The 15,934-nt window shown below is 43.1% G+C and overlaps 1 protein-coding gene across 5 annotated transcripts; it reads left to right on the top strand.

Moving 5' to 3' along the window:
* Positions 1 to 922: 922 nt before the first annotated feature.
* On the top strand, positions 923 to 14,539 carry LOC137774180 (zinc finger protein with KRAB and SCAN domains 7-like). Of its 5 annotated transcripts, XM_068559322.1 has the most exons (4): positions 923 to 1,006; positions 7,652 to 7,743; positions 8,052 to 8,181; positions 10,084 to 14,539. In XM_068559322.1, the coding sequence occupies exons 2-4, from the start codon at positions 7,729 to 7,731 to the stop codon at positions 11,532 to 11,534; spliced, it is 1,596 nt and encodes a 531-aa protein (XP_068415423.1). In that variant the 5' UTR covers positions 923 to 1,006; positions 7,652 to 7,728; the 3' UTR covers positions 11,535 to 14,539. The 5 variants fall into 5 exon arrangements, with proteins under 5 accessions (XP_068415423.1, XP_068415424.1, XP_068415426.1 ...); XM_068559323.1 differs by lacking the exon at positions 7,652 to 7,743 and having other exon boundaries at positions 939 to 1,006; positions 10,081 to 14,539; XM_068559321.1 differs by lacking the exon at positions 923 to 1,006 and having other exon boundaries at positions 7,590 to 7,743; positions 10,081 to 14,539.
* The last annotated feature ends 1,395 nt before the right edge of the window (positions 14,540 to 15,934 follow it).

Raw genomic sequence — 15,934 nt, 5'->3', positions numbered from 1 at the left:
GTCGCTATCTTGACTCCTGGCTTTGTCACCGGAAAGAGACCCACACCTGTACAGAGGCTAACCTACTTTCTCTTTTTGTTCCCACGCCACAATCTGCTAATCTATGCCACAGCCGTGCTTGCTTAATAGAAAGGAAGGCAGAAGGCCACATAAGCAAAACCGAAGAACCGGCCCGAGACAGAAAGGCCCAAGATGGCAAAAGTCAACTCTCCTGAACATGTTCTAGCCCGACCACGAGGGCAACACCTGTGCAGATGAGATGGAAGTGTGTGAAAGTTGCCTTTGCTTCATTATCATGCTAGGATCTCTGCCCAAAGTGGAGACTCGCACTTTGCTAGGCACAACTAGTGCTGAGTGCAAGGGAGCCCAGAGGAATGCTCTTGCTCCTGCTGTTTCTGGAAATCTCCACCTCTTCCCCCAAATTCTGATGGCACACCCACCTCTTACCCCTTAAAAGTTGCAGGCTTCCCTCCCTCAACGGGAAGGGGGCTTCAGAACAGGAGCTCTCCCCTCCTCATTCCTTGATCAACAAATAAAGTTTCTGCTCTGCTGAACCTGGTCTCATTCTGTTGAGCCAGTAGCACCTCGCAAGGAAAGACCCAGTTGGGGTCCACCCAAGTAGCTGGGGATAAGAAACAGCTTTGATGTCATTCTTCTCTGGGGGGAGGGAGCCCTGGAGGGAAGCCCTGCACACACATGGGGAGGGGTGTAGGAAAACAGGACAAGTCTGATAGAGATCTGGGGCACGAACAGAAGGCAGGCGTCCAGTGGGTTAGGTGGGGAGTGTCGGGGACAAGCCTATGGGCTGGGCTCAGAGGCCGCCCAGAAAGGCACTAGGGCCCGGGAGAAGCCGAGACGTTGGCCCTCCCTGCTTCCTAGAGGGGCCTAGAGGCCCGGAGCGGCGATGCGCGTGCGCGATACGGGCCAGCGGAGAGCCCGGAAAGGGGGCTGGCGCGGGGCTGGTCGTGCAGTCCGCGGACTGAGAGTCTCGCGACCGCGGGCGTCGGTGAGCGGGGCAACAGGGGGCGTCGGGGGCTGCCGTGCGGGCGCGGGGTTCCCCGGGGGCGGCGGGTGAGGCTTGACCTGGAGGCTGCGCCCGGGCGGGGGTCTGGCCTGGAAGCCCTACCCGCCCCGGTGAGGGCGTATCTGCCTGCGCTTCGCTGCCCGGGGCGCGAATTTGGAGTACTGGTTTCTGTGTTTTATTACTTCTCCCAATTATGCAAACAAAGCGTATTCATTACAGGTAATTAGATGACGCGGGTGAGCGTGAGAAAAGTAAAAGTAACTGCAGTCCGTTAACTGTTTTTGTCTGGAGGCTTCCTTACCTTTTAAAATTTGTGCATGATTATGCAAACTCTTACACGTATATGTAAATTTTTAACTACGAAACAGGATCCTACTATTGCTTAAAAAATTTTTAGTATTGTAATAAAACAGTATTGTGATAATATATGCATAACATTTACCATATGATACATAAAAATTTACCATTTTAACCATTTAAAGTGTATAATTCAGTAGCATTAAGTATATTCGTACTGTTGCTTCTTGAAAATTATATCTTCAGCTTCCGGAATGCATTTGTTCATATATTGGTTAAAATTGATGCCAGCATTATGACACCACTGAGATATATATTTGCAAGTATAATTAAAATAAAACATTTTGTTTGCAGTTAATTTCGTATAATGCACATTACATGAAGCTGTAAATGCCGAGCAAGTGACGTTTGTGCAGAAAAATAGCAAATTCTTTACTAGGGTGATTATTTCTGTTTTCAAAATAAAAGAGTAGTGTCTATAAAATGCAGTTTTTAAACACAAGTTACAGCACTAACCTAAAACTACTCTACTGTCGTCTGACATATAGGCTTAAGAAATAAGAAAATGTTCTCCTTCCTAAGTTAAGAGTGGTGGCAAGGAAAAGAACACCATCCTCTTTCAAACTGTTTGTGGTTCTGTTACCAACCAGGGTTCTTGGCCTCCTTAATCAATAGAAATTAAGAGGCCTGACAAGAAATTCAGGCAAGGCAGCAGGAGGGAGCGAAAACAAGTAACAGGTTCCCTTGCTTGCTCCCTGAAGGGGTGGTGGGGTTTCTTACTTGGGGTGAGGGTAGGGGTAGGTCTGGGGGTCCCAACTGAGGGGTGGCTTCGGTCGTCTACCCACCCTTGGTGGTGCTGTGTGCAGGGTACATGGGCTATACTCTGCTTTTGCTCCCAGCTCCTCAGAAGTGGCAGTTGGGTTTTTGGTCTTTTTGTATCTTGTTGTTCATAATTTGCCCCAGCTGGGCCTGGAAGCAGTTATTTTTAGTCCCTTATAGTTTCTTTGTGTTTTGTTGGTGGAGGAGATGTTTGTCTAGGTGCAGGCACTGCAGCGAAGGGTGCTAGGTCCCAGCCTGTCTCACTTCCAAACTGAAAACTCCTTAATGTCAGGTCGCTTATTTTGCAAGGAAGTAATTTGCTTAGGGATTTCAGGGAATTTCCATTTGTTATACACATGTGTATATCTGTGCATTTTCAGGGACTGACAAATGAGGCTGCTCTTGCATGTTGTTCTCAATGCTGAAGAAAGGCAGACAAATTTTGGTTTAAAAAGTAAGCCAAAAAGATGGGATTGTTTTGAAGATAAACCTCTATATGTACTAATAAGGAAGGGAAACTGACAAAAACATGAAAAATAGTAACTATGCCAAGGTTAAGTTTTCTGTGGCTCTGGTATCCAGGAAGCATTAGTGCATGAGCATTCTATGCTGTCATTCTCCAGAGCAAAAATACAGAAAATGTAGTAAAATATAAGTCATTTTACTTTGCAATCTTCAGTATTTTTAATATCAGAAACTGTCTGGAAGAGGTCCCTCAATATTTCTAGATAGAAATAAACACAGTAACTCAGACTTCTTCAGTTTAAAAACCTTTTTATTTTGGGACTTCCCTGGTGGTCCAGTGATTAAGACTCAGTGCTCCCAATGCGGGGGCACGGGTTCAATCCCTGGACAGGGAACTAAGATCCCGCATGCTGCATGGTGCGGCCAAAAAAAAAAAAAACCTTTTTATTTTGACAATTGTAGACTCACAGAGGGTGTGCGAACTTTACAGAGTTCCCTTATATCTTTACCTGTTTTGCCTAAAGGTAGTATCTTGCATAGCTATAGTATAGTCATCAAACTTAAGAAATGTACAGGGGTCCAATACTGTTAATTAAACTGCTGATTTATTTAGGGTTCGTCACTGCCTCACTAATGTTCTTTTTCTGTTCCAGGATCCAATCTAGAATCCCTCATTCCATTTAATTGTCATGTCTTCTTGTTCTCCTTCAGTCTGACATTTCCTCAGTTTTACTTGTTTTTCATGATCTTGACACTTTTGAAGTATTTTATATTTGTAATTTTAGAATGACCCTCTCGATTTGGTTTTGTCAGATGTTCTCCTGCTTAGATTGAGGATGATGTCAATATGTCTTCTTACTAGTGATACTACTTTTGATCCAGTATTTCTGCCAAGTTTCATCACTGTAAAGTTGCTGTCTTTCCTTTGTAATTAGTAATTATTTTGAGGAAGACGTTTTGAGACTTTGCATAGAAATAGTCTTTCTCCTCAACTTTTAGCCACTAATTAGCATTTCTTGGTGGATCTTGTCTGTAGCAGTTATTATTGTGTTGTTCTTCTAGGTGCCTTTCATTTCTATTTTTTCTTCTACATTTGTTAACTGGAATTCTTTGTGAGGAAGAGTTGTGCCTTTTCTCCCTTTTGTTTATTTACTTAATTATATCAGTTACATCAGTGTGTGATGTTCAGTGTTTATTTTGGGGGTTTATTGCATGTATTGTTATTTATTTTGTGGCTTAAGTTATTCTGATTTTGGCTATTGGGAGCTCTTTCAAGTTGGCTTCTGTTTCCCCTTACATGCTTCCATCCTGTTGTGTGTCTTTCTCTGATTTTCAGGCACCACAAGTTACTCATCTTGTGTTTTTACCTCCCCCAGCCCTGGAATCAGCCATTTCTGCAAGGATTCCTGGTTTCATTTATTGCAGAGTGGTACTTAGAAACCAAATTTTGGGCACTAGGTTGAGCTCATTTTTTAATTGGCAAATTGGTATAAATATTATTTTAACATTTTAAATGTGTACTAGAAGCAATCTTTCTTTTAAAAAAATTTTTTAAATTGAAGTATAGTTGATATACAATGTTGCACCAATCTCTGCTGTACAGCAGAGTGACTCAGTTAAACACATACAGACTTCTCTTTTAAAATATTCTTTTCCATTATGGTTCATCACAGGATATTGAATATATTTCCCTCTGCTATACAGTGGGACCTTGTTGTTTATCCATCCTATATATAATCGTTTACATCTGCTAATCCCAAACTCCCAGTCCTTCCTTCCCCCAACCCCCTCCCCCTTGGCAACCACAAGCCTGTTCTCTATGTCTGTGAGTCTGTTTCTGTTTTGTAGATGGGTTCATTTGTGCCAAATATTAGATTCCACATATAAGTGATACCATATGATATTCATTTCTCTTTCTGACTTACTTGACTTAGTATGATAATCTCTAGTTGCATCCATGTTGCTGCAAATGGCATTATTTCGTAGAAGCAATCTTTCTTTAGTGGCAATTGCCTTAGGAACTTATTTGCTTATTATCAGTGTATAAAGTAAACCTTATGTACCCTCTCACTGGGCAGGAAAAACATGAGGACAGGAGACTACTTAATGAGGATTTTAAAAGGAGATCAAAATTACATTGCATATAAGATGATAAAGCAAAATGACAGAAACAAGAAAATGTCCCTGAAAAATGCCCACATGATTGCTTGGGATTTCCCCTGTTCTTCTGAAAGCCATTTTCATTTGGGAATGAAACTGGGCAGAGGGATGGAGCTCTGGGGGAGAAGAGGCCTGCTCCATCTCAGGTTGCCCCCCAGGCCGGGGGCTCCCATTTGTGGTATAATCTTAACAAGTTGATGAATGAAGCTTTTCTTCTGTCCTCAGAAGCTAGTTGGGACTTGGAAGGAACCCTGAGGCATTAGGATACCTGAATTTAATTGGGCAGTTTCAGCTCACTGGCTCCATCTCTTTACTATGCTGTGGGGCTTTCATTCAGACTTCGAAAGGCCCAGGAGGTCATTAACTTTTTTTTTCTTTTAAAGGAATGGTTTTCTTTCTTTTTTTTTTTAATTTTTTTTGGCTGTGTCAGGTCTTAGTTGCAACATGTGGGATCTTTGTTGCAGCATGTGGGAGTTGTGGTGCGCGGGCTTCTCTCTAGTTGTGGCACTTGGGCTCCATGGCGCATGGGCTCTCTAGTTATGGTGTATGTGGGATCTTAGTTCCTTGACCAGGGATTGAACCATCGTCCCCTGCATTGGAAGGCAGACTCTTTAACACTGGACCACCGGGGAAGTCCCAGGAAGTCACTAAATTTTATCCATGTTCATGGTTGCAGAGGCTGGGCTCAGAGGGCTGGAATCTTTTACCATATTCACAGGCAGTTGCCCTCATTTTTCTGTTGGTCCGTCTTCTCATCACCTCTTTACAATTACTTCACTGACCTCTTTGGACATTTCTGCAGCAGCTGCTTCAGAACAGGTCAGCTTGGAGGCTGTTTGGTGCTAATTTCCCTGTGGGTCTCAATTTCCTGAGATAGGTCAGTGCCATTTACATTTCCCGCTGGGTGTGTTTCTTCAAAATATTTCTCTCTGGTCTCCAGTTCATTCTGTTGTGTCTCACTCCCGGATTTCTCTGCACCTGAGTGCCTTTCTCTTCCCCAGTCTGTTCTGCAAGTTTGGCTGGGAAAGTCTCTCGCCTCTTCCTGTGACTCTCAGCTTCCTCCTGAGCAGCTCCCATCGGTGCTGCTGCGGCTCAGCAAGGCTGGAGCCTGCCCCTGCCGCTCCGGAGGCACCTTTCCTCTTCAGCCTCCTCTTGTTGTGTCTTCAAGTCTCTTTTTACAGGCCTTCAGTTATGTACCTTATCACTTCTCAGTTTTCCTTTGCTTTTGTTTTTCTCTGTGTACTTATTTTCCTTACCCCACCCCCTTGTTTCTCAGCAAAGCTTCATTTCTCTGCCAAAACTTCAGCAGCTTCCAAAGTAGTTCTTCAATTGATTCTCCATCCCCTTGTAGCAGCACTGCAGTTTCTTTTATCTGGGTGGTGACAGGCTTTCTGGTGTGAGCCTTCTTCCCATCTCAGTTTACGGTTGTATCTTTTTTGTCAGTCCCAGCAGTGCTCGCTGAGTCCAGGAGACATTGCCTAGGTATTGGTTTGTAGCAAATATAGGAGATGATGGCCTCTATTTTAATCGTGGATGAAGGTAGTGATTTTCTAAAAATTTGCTTAATAACATCGTGGGAGACAGAGGGTTCCATGCTCTCAGGGAAAGCTAGCTATCATCTGTGATCTGGTACACAGAGCAGTGGGGCCAGTTTGCAACAGGTGCCAAGGCCTGCTGTCCATATAATTTTCATACATAGTCTGAGGTACGGGTCTAACTTCATTCTTTTGTATGAGTACATCCAGTTGTCCCAGCACCATTTGTTGAAAAGTCTCTTTCCCCTTTGAGTGGTCTTGGGACTTCCATCAAAAATAAGTTGACTATAGATGTATGGGTTTATTTCTGTACTCTTAATCTATTTCACTGATATATGTCTATCCTTATGCCAGTATCACACTGTCTTGATGAGTGTTGCTTTGTCAAATGTTTTGAAATTGTGAAGTGTGAATCCTTCAACTTTTTTTTTTTTTTTTTTTGGCTGTGCCGTGTGGCTTGTGGGATCTTATTTCCCTGACCAGGGATTGAACCCAGGCCATGGCAGTGAAAGTGCCAAGTCCTAACCACTGGACAGCCAGGGAGTTCCCTCAGCTTATTTTTATTTTTCAAGTTTCTTTTGCCTTGTACTGGAACTCTTGAATTTCCAGTGAATTTTATTATCAGCTTGTCAATTTCTGCAAAAGGAACCAGCTGGGTTTCTGAAAGGGGTTGTGTTGAATCTGAATATCAGTTTGGGGAATATCTGTTAGATGTGGGTTTAAAGAAAAGAGAGTGTAAATTAAAGGTTTTGACTGATGTCTGGAATCATTAACAAAACGTGGGAAGATAGGAAATGAAGATAGTAAGAAGATGTGCTTTTGACACTGAGTTTATGCTACTATGGAGCACCAGGTGAAATGTTCAGTAGGCAATTAGAGCTTGTGTTAGATGTGGAGGAGAGAACAAGGAACTGGCAGAGCAGCATTAGAGAATGAGATCTCTGAGAGAAGGAAAGGAGAAGCTCTGAGACCTGAATGCCTACAGTGTCCGTGATGAGAGGGCAGGTGAAGGAAGAGAAGCCAGGGAATGAGGGGCAGAGAGGTGAGGGGGAGGCCAGGCAGGCTGCTGCTGGGGAAGCCATGGGAGAGAGAAGGTGGTCAGAAATGTAGCTTCCTTCTGAGAGTGGCAGAGAGAGGGCTGGAAGGAGCCGCCAGTTTGGTTTGAACAGGGACCCTCTGTGCCTCCAGGAAAAGTTCACAGCTCACAAAGGATAACGTGTTTATGGAACAGGGATGAGGGTCCGTGTGTGTGGAGCCACCTGGGTTCTCTTGAATCCACTTGCTGGGATAGAGACCTCATTGGAGCCAAGAGCAGGGCTGGTCCCACTCAGAGCTTTCTTTCCTCCCTCAGCTCAGCATGCTTCCCCAGTGCCTGCCCTTCCCCAAGTGGGGAACGTAGGAGACCAAGCAGCGGCAACTGTGCTCCGGATGGTCAGGCCCCAGGTGAGCTTCCTGAGTTCCAAGTCTGTGGCCCAGGAATAGCTAGAGCTCATCTCCGGGCCTCTGGCCCATTCTGAGTCTGCTGCTGTGGCTTCCCCGCCTAACTGCTTCCCCTGGAGCTGCTCCCATCCACTGAATTCATTGACTGTATCTTGCCCTGGACATCTCCTTTTATTAATGTGTCCTTCCAGCTTCCCACCCACCCCCACCCCTTTTGCCACCAGGGCCCTGACCCTGTGCTCTCAGTGCCGCTAATGACTCTGCCCCTCAGACTGGGAATGTCCCTGAGCAGTAGAAACTTGTCATTCCAGGAGGCTGCAGTGTTCGAGTTCCTGTCTGTGGACTATACTCAGCAGAAGTGGAAAGGTCCGGCACTCAGCCAGAGAGCAGCCCTGTACCGGAACATCATGCTGGAAAATTGCCGCAGCCTGGCCTCACTGGGTAATGACTCTGTTCCCCGGTACTTAGAGTCTGTCTTCTTTACACGTTCTTTGGTATATTCGTTTTCTTTTTTAACTTTTTATTATGAAAATATAAAAACACAAAGGGAGAGAATAGTATAATGAACCCCTCTCCATCATCACCCACTTTAATAGTTATTAACATTCTCCTATTATTAATTGAGCTGGGCCAGTTTATTAGAGTTTGTAGTTGGAAGGAGTAGAGTGCCATTCAGTTAGTTATTGTAAGGGATGAGCTAAGTTACTTACAGTAAGACTAAAGGAATGGAAGCCCTGAGCAGACTGACCAGCTAGACCAGACTTCGGGAAATGAAGCCTTGTGGGGACCTGGGAACCTGGGAACCTCAGCAGTGGAAGTGAAAGGATTTTTACACCAGTGTCGTAAGACAGCTGTGCCCTGCGTATCCGTTTTCTCCTCCCACTGATACCCATTCTCTTTACTCTGAATCTTTTTTCCCCCTCTGAGCTCCTTCTTAATTAGACTTTGTGTTTCCTCCTATGTTCTGCTTGCTGTGGCTCCTGATGGTTGCCTTCTCTCCATGCATCATTTCAGCTTCGGCTTCTACTTGTAATTTCCTTCATCTTGTCCTACCTTCAGTTCAGAATTTATGTAGAGAGGAACTCCACGGGTGGTTCAGCCATTAAATATCATCTTTGTTTGAGCAGAACTTTGGCCCAGGCCACGCAGAGGCTGATGACTAATCTACAGATAAGCTACACTTGCGTCTGGTGCTTGGCCCTGTTCCAGTCACCTGTTGTCCATCATGGGATGAGCTGGGTTGTTTGGCACAAAGCATGGTTGCCTCAGCTTCCCCTTCAGAAAGACTGGGGCAGGGCTGCTTCCTGGAAGGGGCTGTTGTCAGGGCAGGTTCTGGGGTTGACCAGTCTAATAACGGTAGCCTACTCTGGAGAGGGTGAGCTTAGAATCAAGGAACCAAATATCTTTAACTTTCCATATGCTAAGGTGGTATGATGGCTTGCGGCCTTGGTTAAGATGTGATTGAAAGGAACCAATATTTTTGTGTTTAGCTATGACCATGATTGCTCTGCCTTCTCCCAACTTTTGTATTCAAAAATTCTAGAATTCAAAAGTAGATACTCAGCTGTTCAGTCTCATTATGACTCCAGATTATCAAGATACAAAACATGTATTTTGATTTACGTTTCAAGTTATAAAAATTAATTTTTATAGGAGTGCCTACTGGCACCTACCAGTCCAATGCTCCAGGGACTAGGGGGTGCCCAATTTTACAGCTTTGCTTTCCCCTTCAATACTTTTCCCCGGTATTTCTCTACCCATGGCTTCTCCAAATCTTGTCACTGTCCTGTTACACCAGAATCACTTCTTTATGTACACTTTTCCCTAATCACATCCTCATAATATAAATTTCCTTTCTACTCTCAGGTTTGCCCACATTGTTTCTCTTATTTGATTTGAGGTATTTGCCACCACTCTCTCTCCCCTACATCTTTGCTGAGAACTGTGGAACCATACAATGTCATGGTTGGAAAGGACCTTAGGGTTCCTCTATTTACTAAGGAGACGTCGCATCTAAGTGACTTCTGGAAGATCACACCATGCTTTACAGTCTGGTCTCTTGCCTTTCAACTGGCCTTTTCACCTGGCTGTGCTGGCTCAGCATCCCTCTGTCCTGAGGGCTGTTCTTCCACCCTCCTCCACTGACCAGCTTCCCTTCTTTGTTTTCCTGTCCATGAAGAAAAATTTGAGCCATTTCCCATTTTCTCTCCTGTTCTTAATGTGTCTCCTCATTCCTTACCTGTAATGTGAAGTTTTTTCAAGTACATAGACTCCTGATGATTCTCTTTCTTCAGTAGGACAAGAAATGAGTGAAAGTTGTTTTCTTCTTTCTTTTGGCAGCAGGTGAGAACAGGATGGAGAGTTCAGAGTTGCCTCCAAAGCAGGAAGTTTCTAAAGTTTTGAAGTCATCTGATAGGACCTCAGTAGTACTCTGTGGAATGATTCCTGGAGGACCAGAAGCTGGAGATGCCTGTGAAGAGACTTTAGAGAAGCTAGAAGTTCAGCCCTCAGGTGAAGAAGGGACCAGACTGGAAAGCGATTTCTTGGAAATAACACAGAAAGATAAAAATAAATCCACAAAAGATGGGTGTGATGAATATAAGGAACTTGGGGGACATCCAGACCTGTCCTCCAGTCCTACAGAACATCAAGGAGTTCTGAAGGGACAGAAATTCTATCGATGTGATGAATGTGGCAAAGCTTTTAATTGGAGTTCTCACCTCATTGGGCATCAGAGAATCCACACTGGGGAGAAACCCTATGAGTGCAATGAGTGTGGCAAGACCTTCAGGCAGACCTCTCAGCTCATAGTCCATCTCAGAATCCACACAGGGGAAAAGCCCTATGAATGCAGTGATTGTGGAAAGACCTATCGCCACAGCTCCCATCTCATTCAACACCAGAGACTCCATACTGGGGAGAAACCGTATAAATGTATTGAATGTGGAAAAGCTTTCAATGAGAGTTCCAAACTCTTTGACCATCAGAGAACCCATACTGGGGAGAAACCATATGGATGCAATGAATGTGGAGCGGTCTTTAGTCGGAGTAAAAGCCTTGTCCGCCATCAGGTACTTCACACTGGTGAGAAACCTTACAAGTGTAATGAGTGTGGGAAAGCTTTCTGTTCTAACAGAAATCTTATTGACCATCAGAGAATCCACACTGGGGAGAAGCCTTATGAGTGTAATGAATGTGGCAAGGCCTTCAGTCGAAGTAAATGTCTTATTCGACATCAGAACCTCCACACTGGCGAAAAACCATTCAAATGCAGTGAGTGTGGGAAAGCCTTCAATCAGATCTCTCAACTTGCTGACCATGAGCGAATTCATACTGGAGAAAAACCCTTTGAATGTAATGAGTGTGGTAAGGCATTCAGTCTGAGTAAATGTCTCATTCGACATCAGAGACTTCACACGGGTGAAAAGCCCTATAAATGCAATGAATGTGGAAAATCCTTCAATCAAAACTCATACCTCATTATTCATCAGAGAATTCACACTGGTGAGAAACCTTATGAATGTAACGAATGTGGGAAGGTCTTCAGTCATAATTCTAGCCTTATGGTACATCAGAGAACCCATACTGGGGAGAAACCATATAAATGCAAAGATTGTGAGAAAGCCTTTCGTGACAGCTCACAACTCACTGTGCATCAAAGAGTTCACACTGGAGAGAAACCCTTTGAATGTATTGAGTGTGGGAAAGCCTTCAGTCAGCGTTCTACTTTCAATCACCACCAGCGAACTCACACTGGAGAAAAGCACTCAGGTCTGGCTCGGTCTGTTTCTTAAGGCATGATTCTCTAAGACAGCAAGGAACTCTGAGTTAAGATTTCTATATAAGAAGTATGCTCACCCTGGTCCCTTCTTGGAACCACTATTCAAAGTGGATCATTCCCTAAATGCTCTCTGGTGGTCAGGAAGGTGGGAGAGTGGGAGTAACAGTACGGTCCTTCCCCACTAAGGACTACACATTTCATGTGCTTGTAGGTTTCCTTTTTCTTTCACCTTTTTTTTTTTGGCCGTGCCATGCAGCTTGCAGGGGATATTTCCCGACCAGGGATCAAACCCACGCCCTCAGCAGTGAAAGCAAGGAGTCCTAACCAGTGGACCACCAGGGAATCCCCTTCTTTCACTTTTTAAAAAAATTAAAATCTATCTTGTTTCTTAATTATTTGTTCCATAATTATATTCTTAAGGAAAGAGATATTTCCTTATTCTATTCCACCTCCTCCATTTTACCATTTATATCAAGTCATTCTCCAAGACTCTGAGTCATTCTTTCTACCTCTTGAATGTGGCCCTTTTAAAACTACTTTAATCTAGACTCATCACTTGTGTTCTCTACCTAGAAAAGCTTTTCTTCCTGTTTGCCAATCTGTGTCCCTTGAACCTTTCAGATCTAGGTCATCTCTGAAGGACTGTCTTCTTCAAATGCTCCTTTTTTCCTCCTAACCTGTTGATTGACCTCAGTGTTTTGAATTAACCTGTGCTATAATTTGTAATTGTTATATAATTGCCTTGTCAGTTCTCAACCTAATGCCCCTTTGTGTCCTTTTATACTAACTTCATGTAGGCTTTGAGGTTGGGTATAGTATCTGTTTCTTTTAGCATATAGATAATACTTTACATATTCTAGTTGTTAAATAGCTTTTTAAAACTCACCTCTCCAACTGAGCCATGCTTGAAGTGGGCATGAACTCCCCTTTCACCACCAGACCTAAAATTTCTAAAGATATCACATACAAAGGCCTCATTCATATCTTCTCCTTGTGTCCTTTAGAGTCTTACTACTGTTACCTCAGCCTCAGACAGTTAATGGATTTGTGTTTGAGTTTGTGCAGGTGTGTGTGTGTATGTATGTATCTAGGTATTGGAGGCAGCTGTCATGTTCCAGTGATATGTACTTTGCCATGAACACGGACTCCAGTTCTGTACTAGCTTTCTCCACCCTGCTGTCTAAGTGAACAAGTTAAGAACAGCATCAAAGTTTACTGCAAAGAAGACTCAACTTCCGTGGTAATTTCAGTTCCTAGCATTCTTGGATGATTGGAATGAACAGTAATGAAGTTTGTGACAAGATAATAGAGTCACACCATTCTGATTTTCTTACCAACTAGTTCTAGATGCCTGCAACTGTCATCTGATTTTTAGGTGAGAGGTGTACGCTTAATTATTGTGATTATCTTCTGGGCCAACTTTCATACCTCAAAGACATAAGAAACAAAATCTTTTCAGGGGATTTCCTCTTCTACAGTCATGTATCAGACACAAGTTTTTCTTTCCATCCTTGTAGTAGGGCCTCAATGCTAGGGCATCTTTGCCCCTGGTAGCTATCCTCTTCCTCTTAGCAATATGACAGGATCAGCAGTGTGGCAGAGGAGGAGGAGGTTAGAGGGGCAATGTCAGGCACATAACCTAGAGGAGAGAGATTTTTTGAGCTGTGATTTATGTCTCTGAGACAGTGGAGAAGAAGGGGAAGAGAGTTGGGGCTCAAGAAAATAAGAATTAGATATGATTCTGGGTGAGGCATCTCAGAAAAGGTTAGAGTGTTTATTAGGAGCCTAAAAAATTACTGAACTAAGGACAGAACTGGAAATTTGCCATTTGTGAATATTTTAAATTTCTGTTATAGCTATATTTTTGGTGTTTATTTTCATTCTTTTTAAACCGATAGGACTTTCTTTTTTAAAGTGTTTTACTTTGGAAGCTCCCAGATTCCAGGGGAGAGCCTAACCCCATATGAACACACAGGTCCAACCCTCTACTCTGATTTCAACATGACTGGTTATGTCTTTAGTAGAGAACCCTCTGTCGAGTATTGTAATTTTTTATCTTCTGGTTCTGCTCATACTGTACCACACTAAGTCTCTGGAGGGAGGGATCCAGCACTGTTCATAACCCTGTTAGCTGACCACCACCCGTCTGGGGTAGGTGCTAAGTAGCAGTGAATGTCCTCACTTGCTAGAAAAGCACTCAGGCTCTTGGTTGGAGGAAAAGGGGCTACGTTTGAAAGCCACACCTCGATTTCTACTGGTTATTGCTAGTATTTTAATAATTAGTGATTTTAAAAAAAATTTTACTTGGATCCAATTACCTTGCTAGATTAGTTCTGGTTTGAAGAGTTTTTCAGTTTCATTTCCTAGCTTTTCTAGGTATACAATAAATAACGATTAGTGTTCTCTTAATTCTAATCTGTATGCCACTTACGTCGTGCATGAGCACAAATATTTTAAAAATGTTGAATAGTGAATAACAGGCTTTCAGTGTCTTGTTCCTAACTTTCAGGAGAAAGGTTCTTTAGGATTTCACAGTTTTATATGGCGTTCACCCTCATTGTTTCTGATAAATACTCTACTCTGTTTGGGAAGTTTTCTTCTATTCCTATTTTTAGAAGAAGCAATATGTTATCGTGGTAAAGAGCACAGATTTTGTGCCTGGAAGCCTAGGTTCAAATCCTGCCTCCACCACTTTCTTTAGGTGTGTGATCCTGGGCAAGTTGCTTTGCTTCCTTTTGTCTTCCATGTGTAAAATGGAGCTACCTCATAGGGCCTTGAGGATAAAATCAGTTCGTAGGTGTAACGCACTTGAAACAATACTTGGCATGTAGTATACCCTATAGCAAATAATTATACTTAAGTTTTTATTAGGAATGGATGCTAAGTTCTGTCAGACTTTTAAAAATCTGTTGGTGTAATGTTATGGTTTTATCATTCTTTTCAGAATCGATTCTGCTGGCAAGTTTCCAAATGAAATTTCCTTGTGTTCCTGGAATAAAATCCATTTTTTTGTGGTGATTTTATTTTATTTTTTAAGTACAGAACTAGATTCAATTTGCTTTGCAAACTGAATTTGGAAGTTTTGTTTTTTTCTCTTTTATTACCTGGAAGAGTTTGCATAATGAGGGGATTATTCTTTGAAGCATAAAAATAACTGGGCCTGATCCCTTTTTGGGAGGAAGGGGATTGGGAGGGACATATCTTTAGCAGCTGTCTTAGTTTGGGTTGCTATAACAAAATACCATAGACTGGGTGGCTTAAACAACAGACATTTATTCCTTACAGTTCTGGAGGCTGGGAAGTCCAAGATCAAGTTGCCAACATGGTCAGGTTCTGGTAAGGATCCTTTGAGTCTTGGCTGCCGTCACCTTCTTGCTATAGCCTCACATTGTAAAGAAAGAGAGCAGCTCTCTGTCTCTTCCTCTTTTAATAAGGACATTACTTCCATCATGAATGCCCTACCCACGTAAACTAATCTAACCCCGGTTACTTCCCAAAGGCCCAACTCTACATACCATCACCCTGGGGATTAGGGCTTTAATATATGAATTTCAAGGAAACAAACATTTGGTCCATAAATTCTGAGTCTGGCTTCCCCAAATTCATGTCCTCATTTGCAAAATAAGTTAATTCCATCCCAACAGCCCCAAAGTCTTAATTCAGCATTAACTCTGAAGTCCACAAAGTCTCATCTAAATCAGATATGGGTGAGATTTGAGCTACAATTCACCCTGAGGCAGAGTTCCTCTCCAGCTGTGAACCTGTGAAACCAGACAGGTTATGTGCTTCCAAAATACAGTGCTGGGACAGTTATAGGATCAAATTGTATGTTGAAAAAACCTGCAGTTCTTCCCTCCTGTGTCACCTTCACTAAGAACGTTTCAGTTCTTACACTTGAGGTCACCAGATGTGTGGGTGTCTTCCCCCACACTAATTCTCTGCAACACCAGCTGGGTGTCCTACTATTTAACTCAATTCTGACACTACATGGAAATAGATAGCACACCTTAAGGGCTTAGTCTCATAAGACTCACACACACCTCATCCCCCCACCCCACCCCCACCAACTTTAGATACTAGTTCCAAGCCCAAGTTATCACCTGTGTTACTGACCAACCAGCTATAGATCAGAGGTTCCAACACCCCCGTCTTTGCGTTTAATTTGCTAGAGTGGCTCACAGAACTCAGGAAAACAGTTTACTTAAATTTACCGGTTTATTATAAAGGGATATGATAAAAGATACATATGAATAGCCAGATGAGGAGATACATAGGGTAAGGTCTGGGAAGGTCCTGAGCACAAGAGCTTCTGTCCCTGTGGAGTCAGGATGTGTCACCCACTGGGGAGATCTCTGAACCTGGTTCTATTGGGATTATTATGGAGGCTTCGTCGTGTAGGCATGGTCAATCATT

The sequence above is a fragment of the Eschrichtius robustus genome, chromosome 12 (assembly GCF_028021215.1).
Source record: "Eschrichtius robustus isolate mEscRob2 chromosome 12, mEscRob2.pri, whole genome shotgun sequence".
Classification (NCBI taxonomy): domain Eukaryota; kingdom Metazoa; phylum Chordata; class Mammalia; order Artiodactyla; family Eschrichtiidae; genus Eschrichtius; species Eschrichtius robustus.
This window is presented reverse-complemented; position numbering and strand designations above follow the sequence as displayed.

Bases quoted from the DNA above. Each gene is read 5' to 3' on its own strand.
- LOC137774180 (XM_068559321.1), top strand. The intron at 8,182-10,080 runs GTAATGACTCTG...TTCTTTTGGCAG, and splicing joins CCGCAGCCTGGCCTCACTGG to CAGGTGAGAACAGGATGGAG.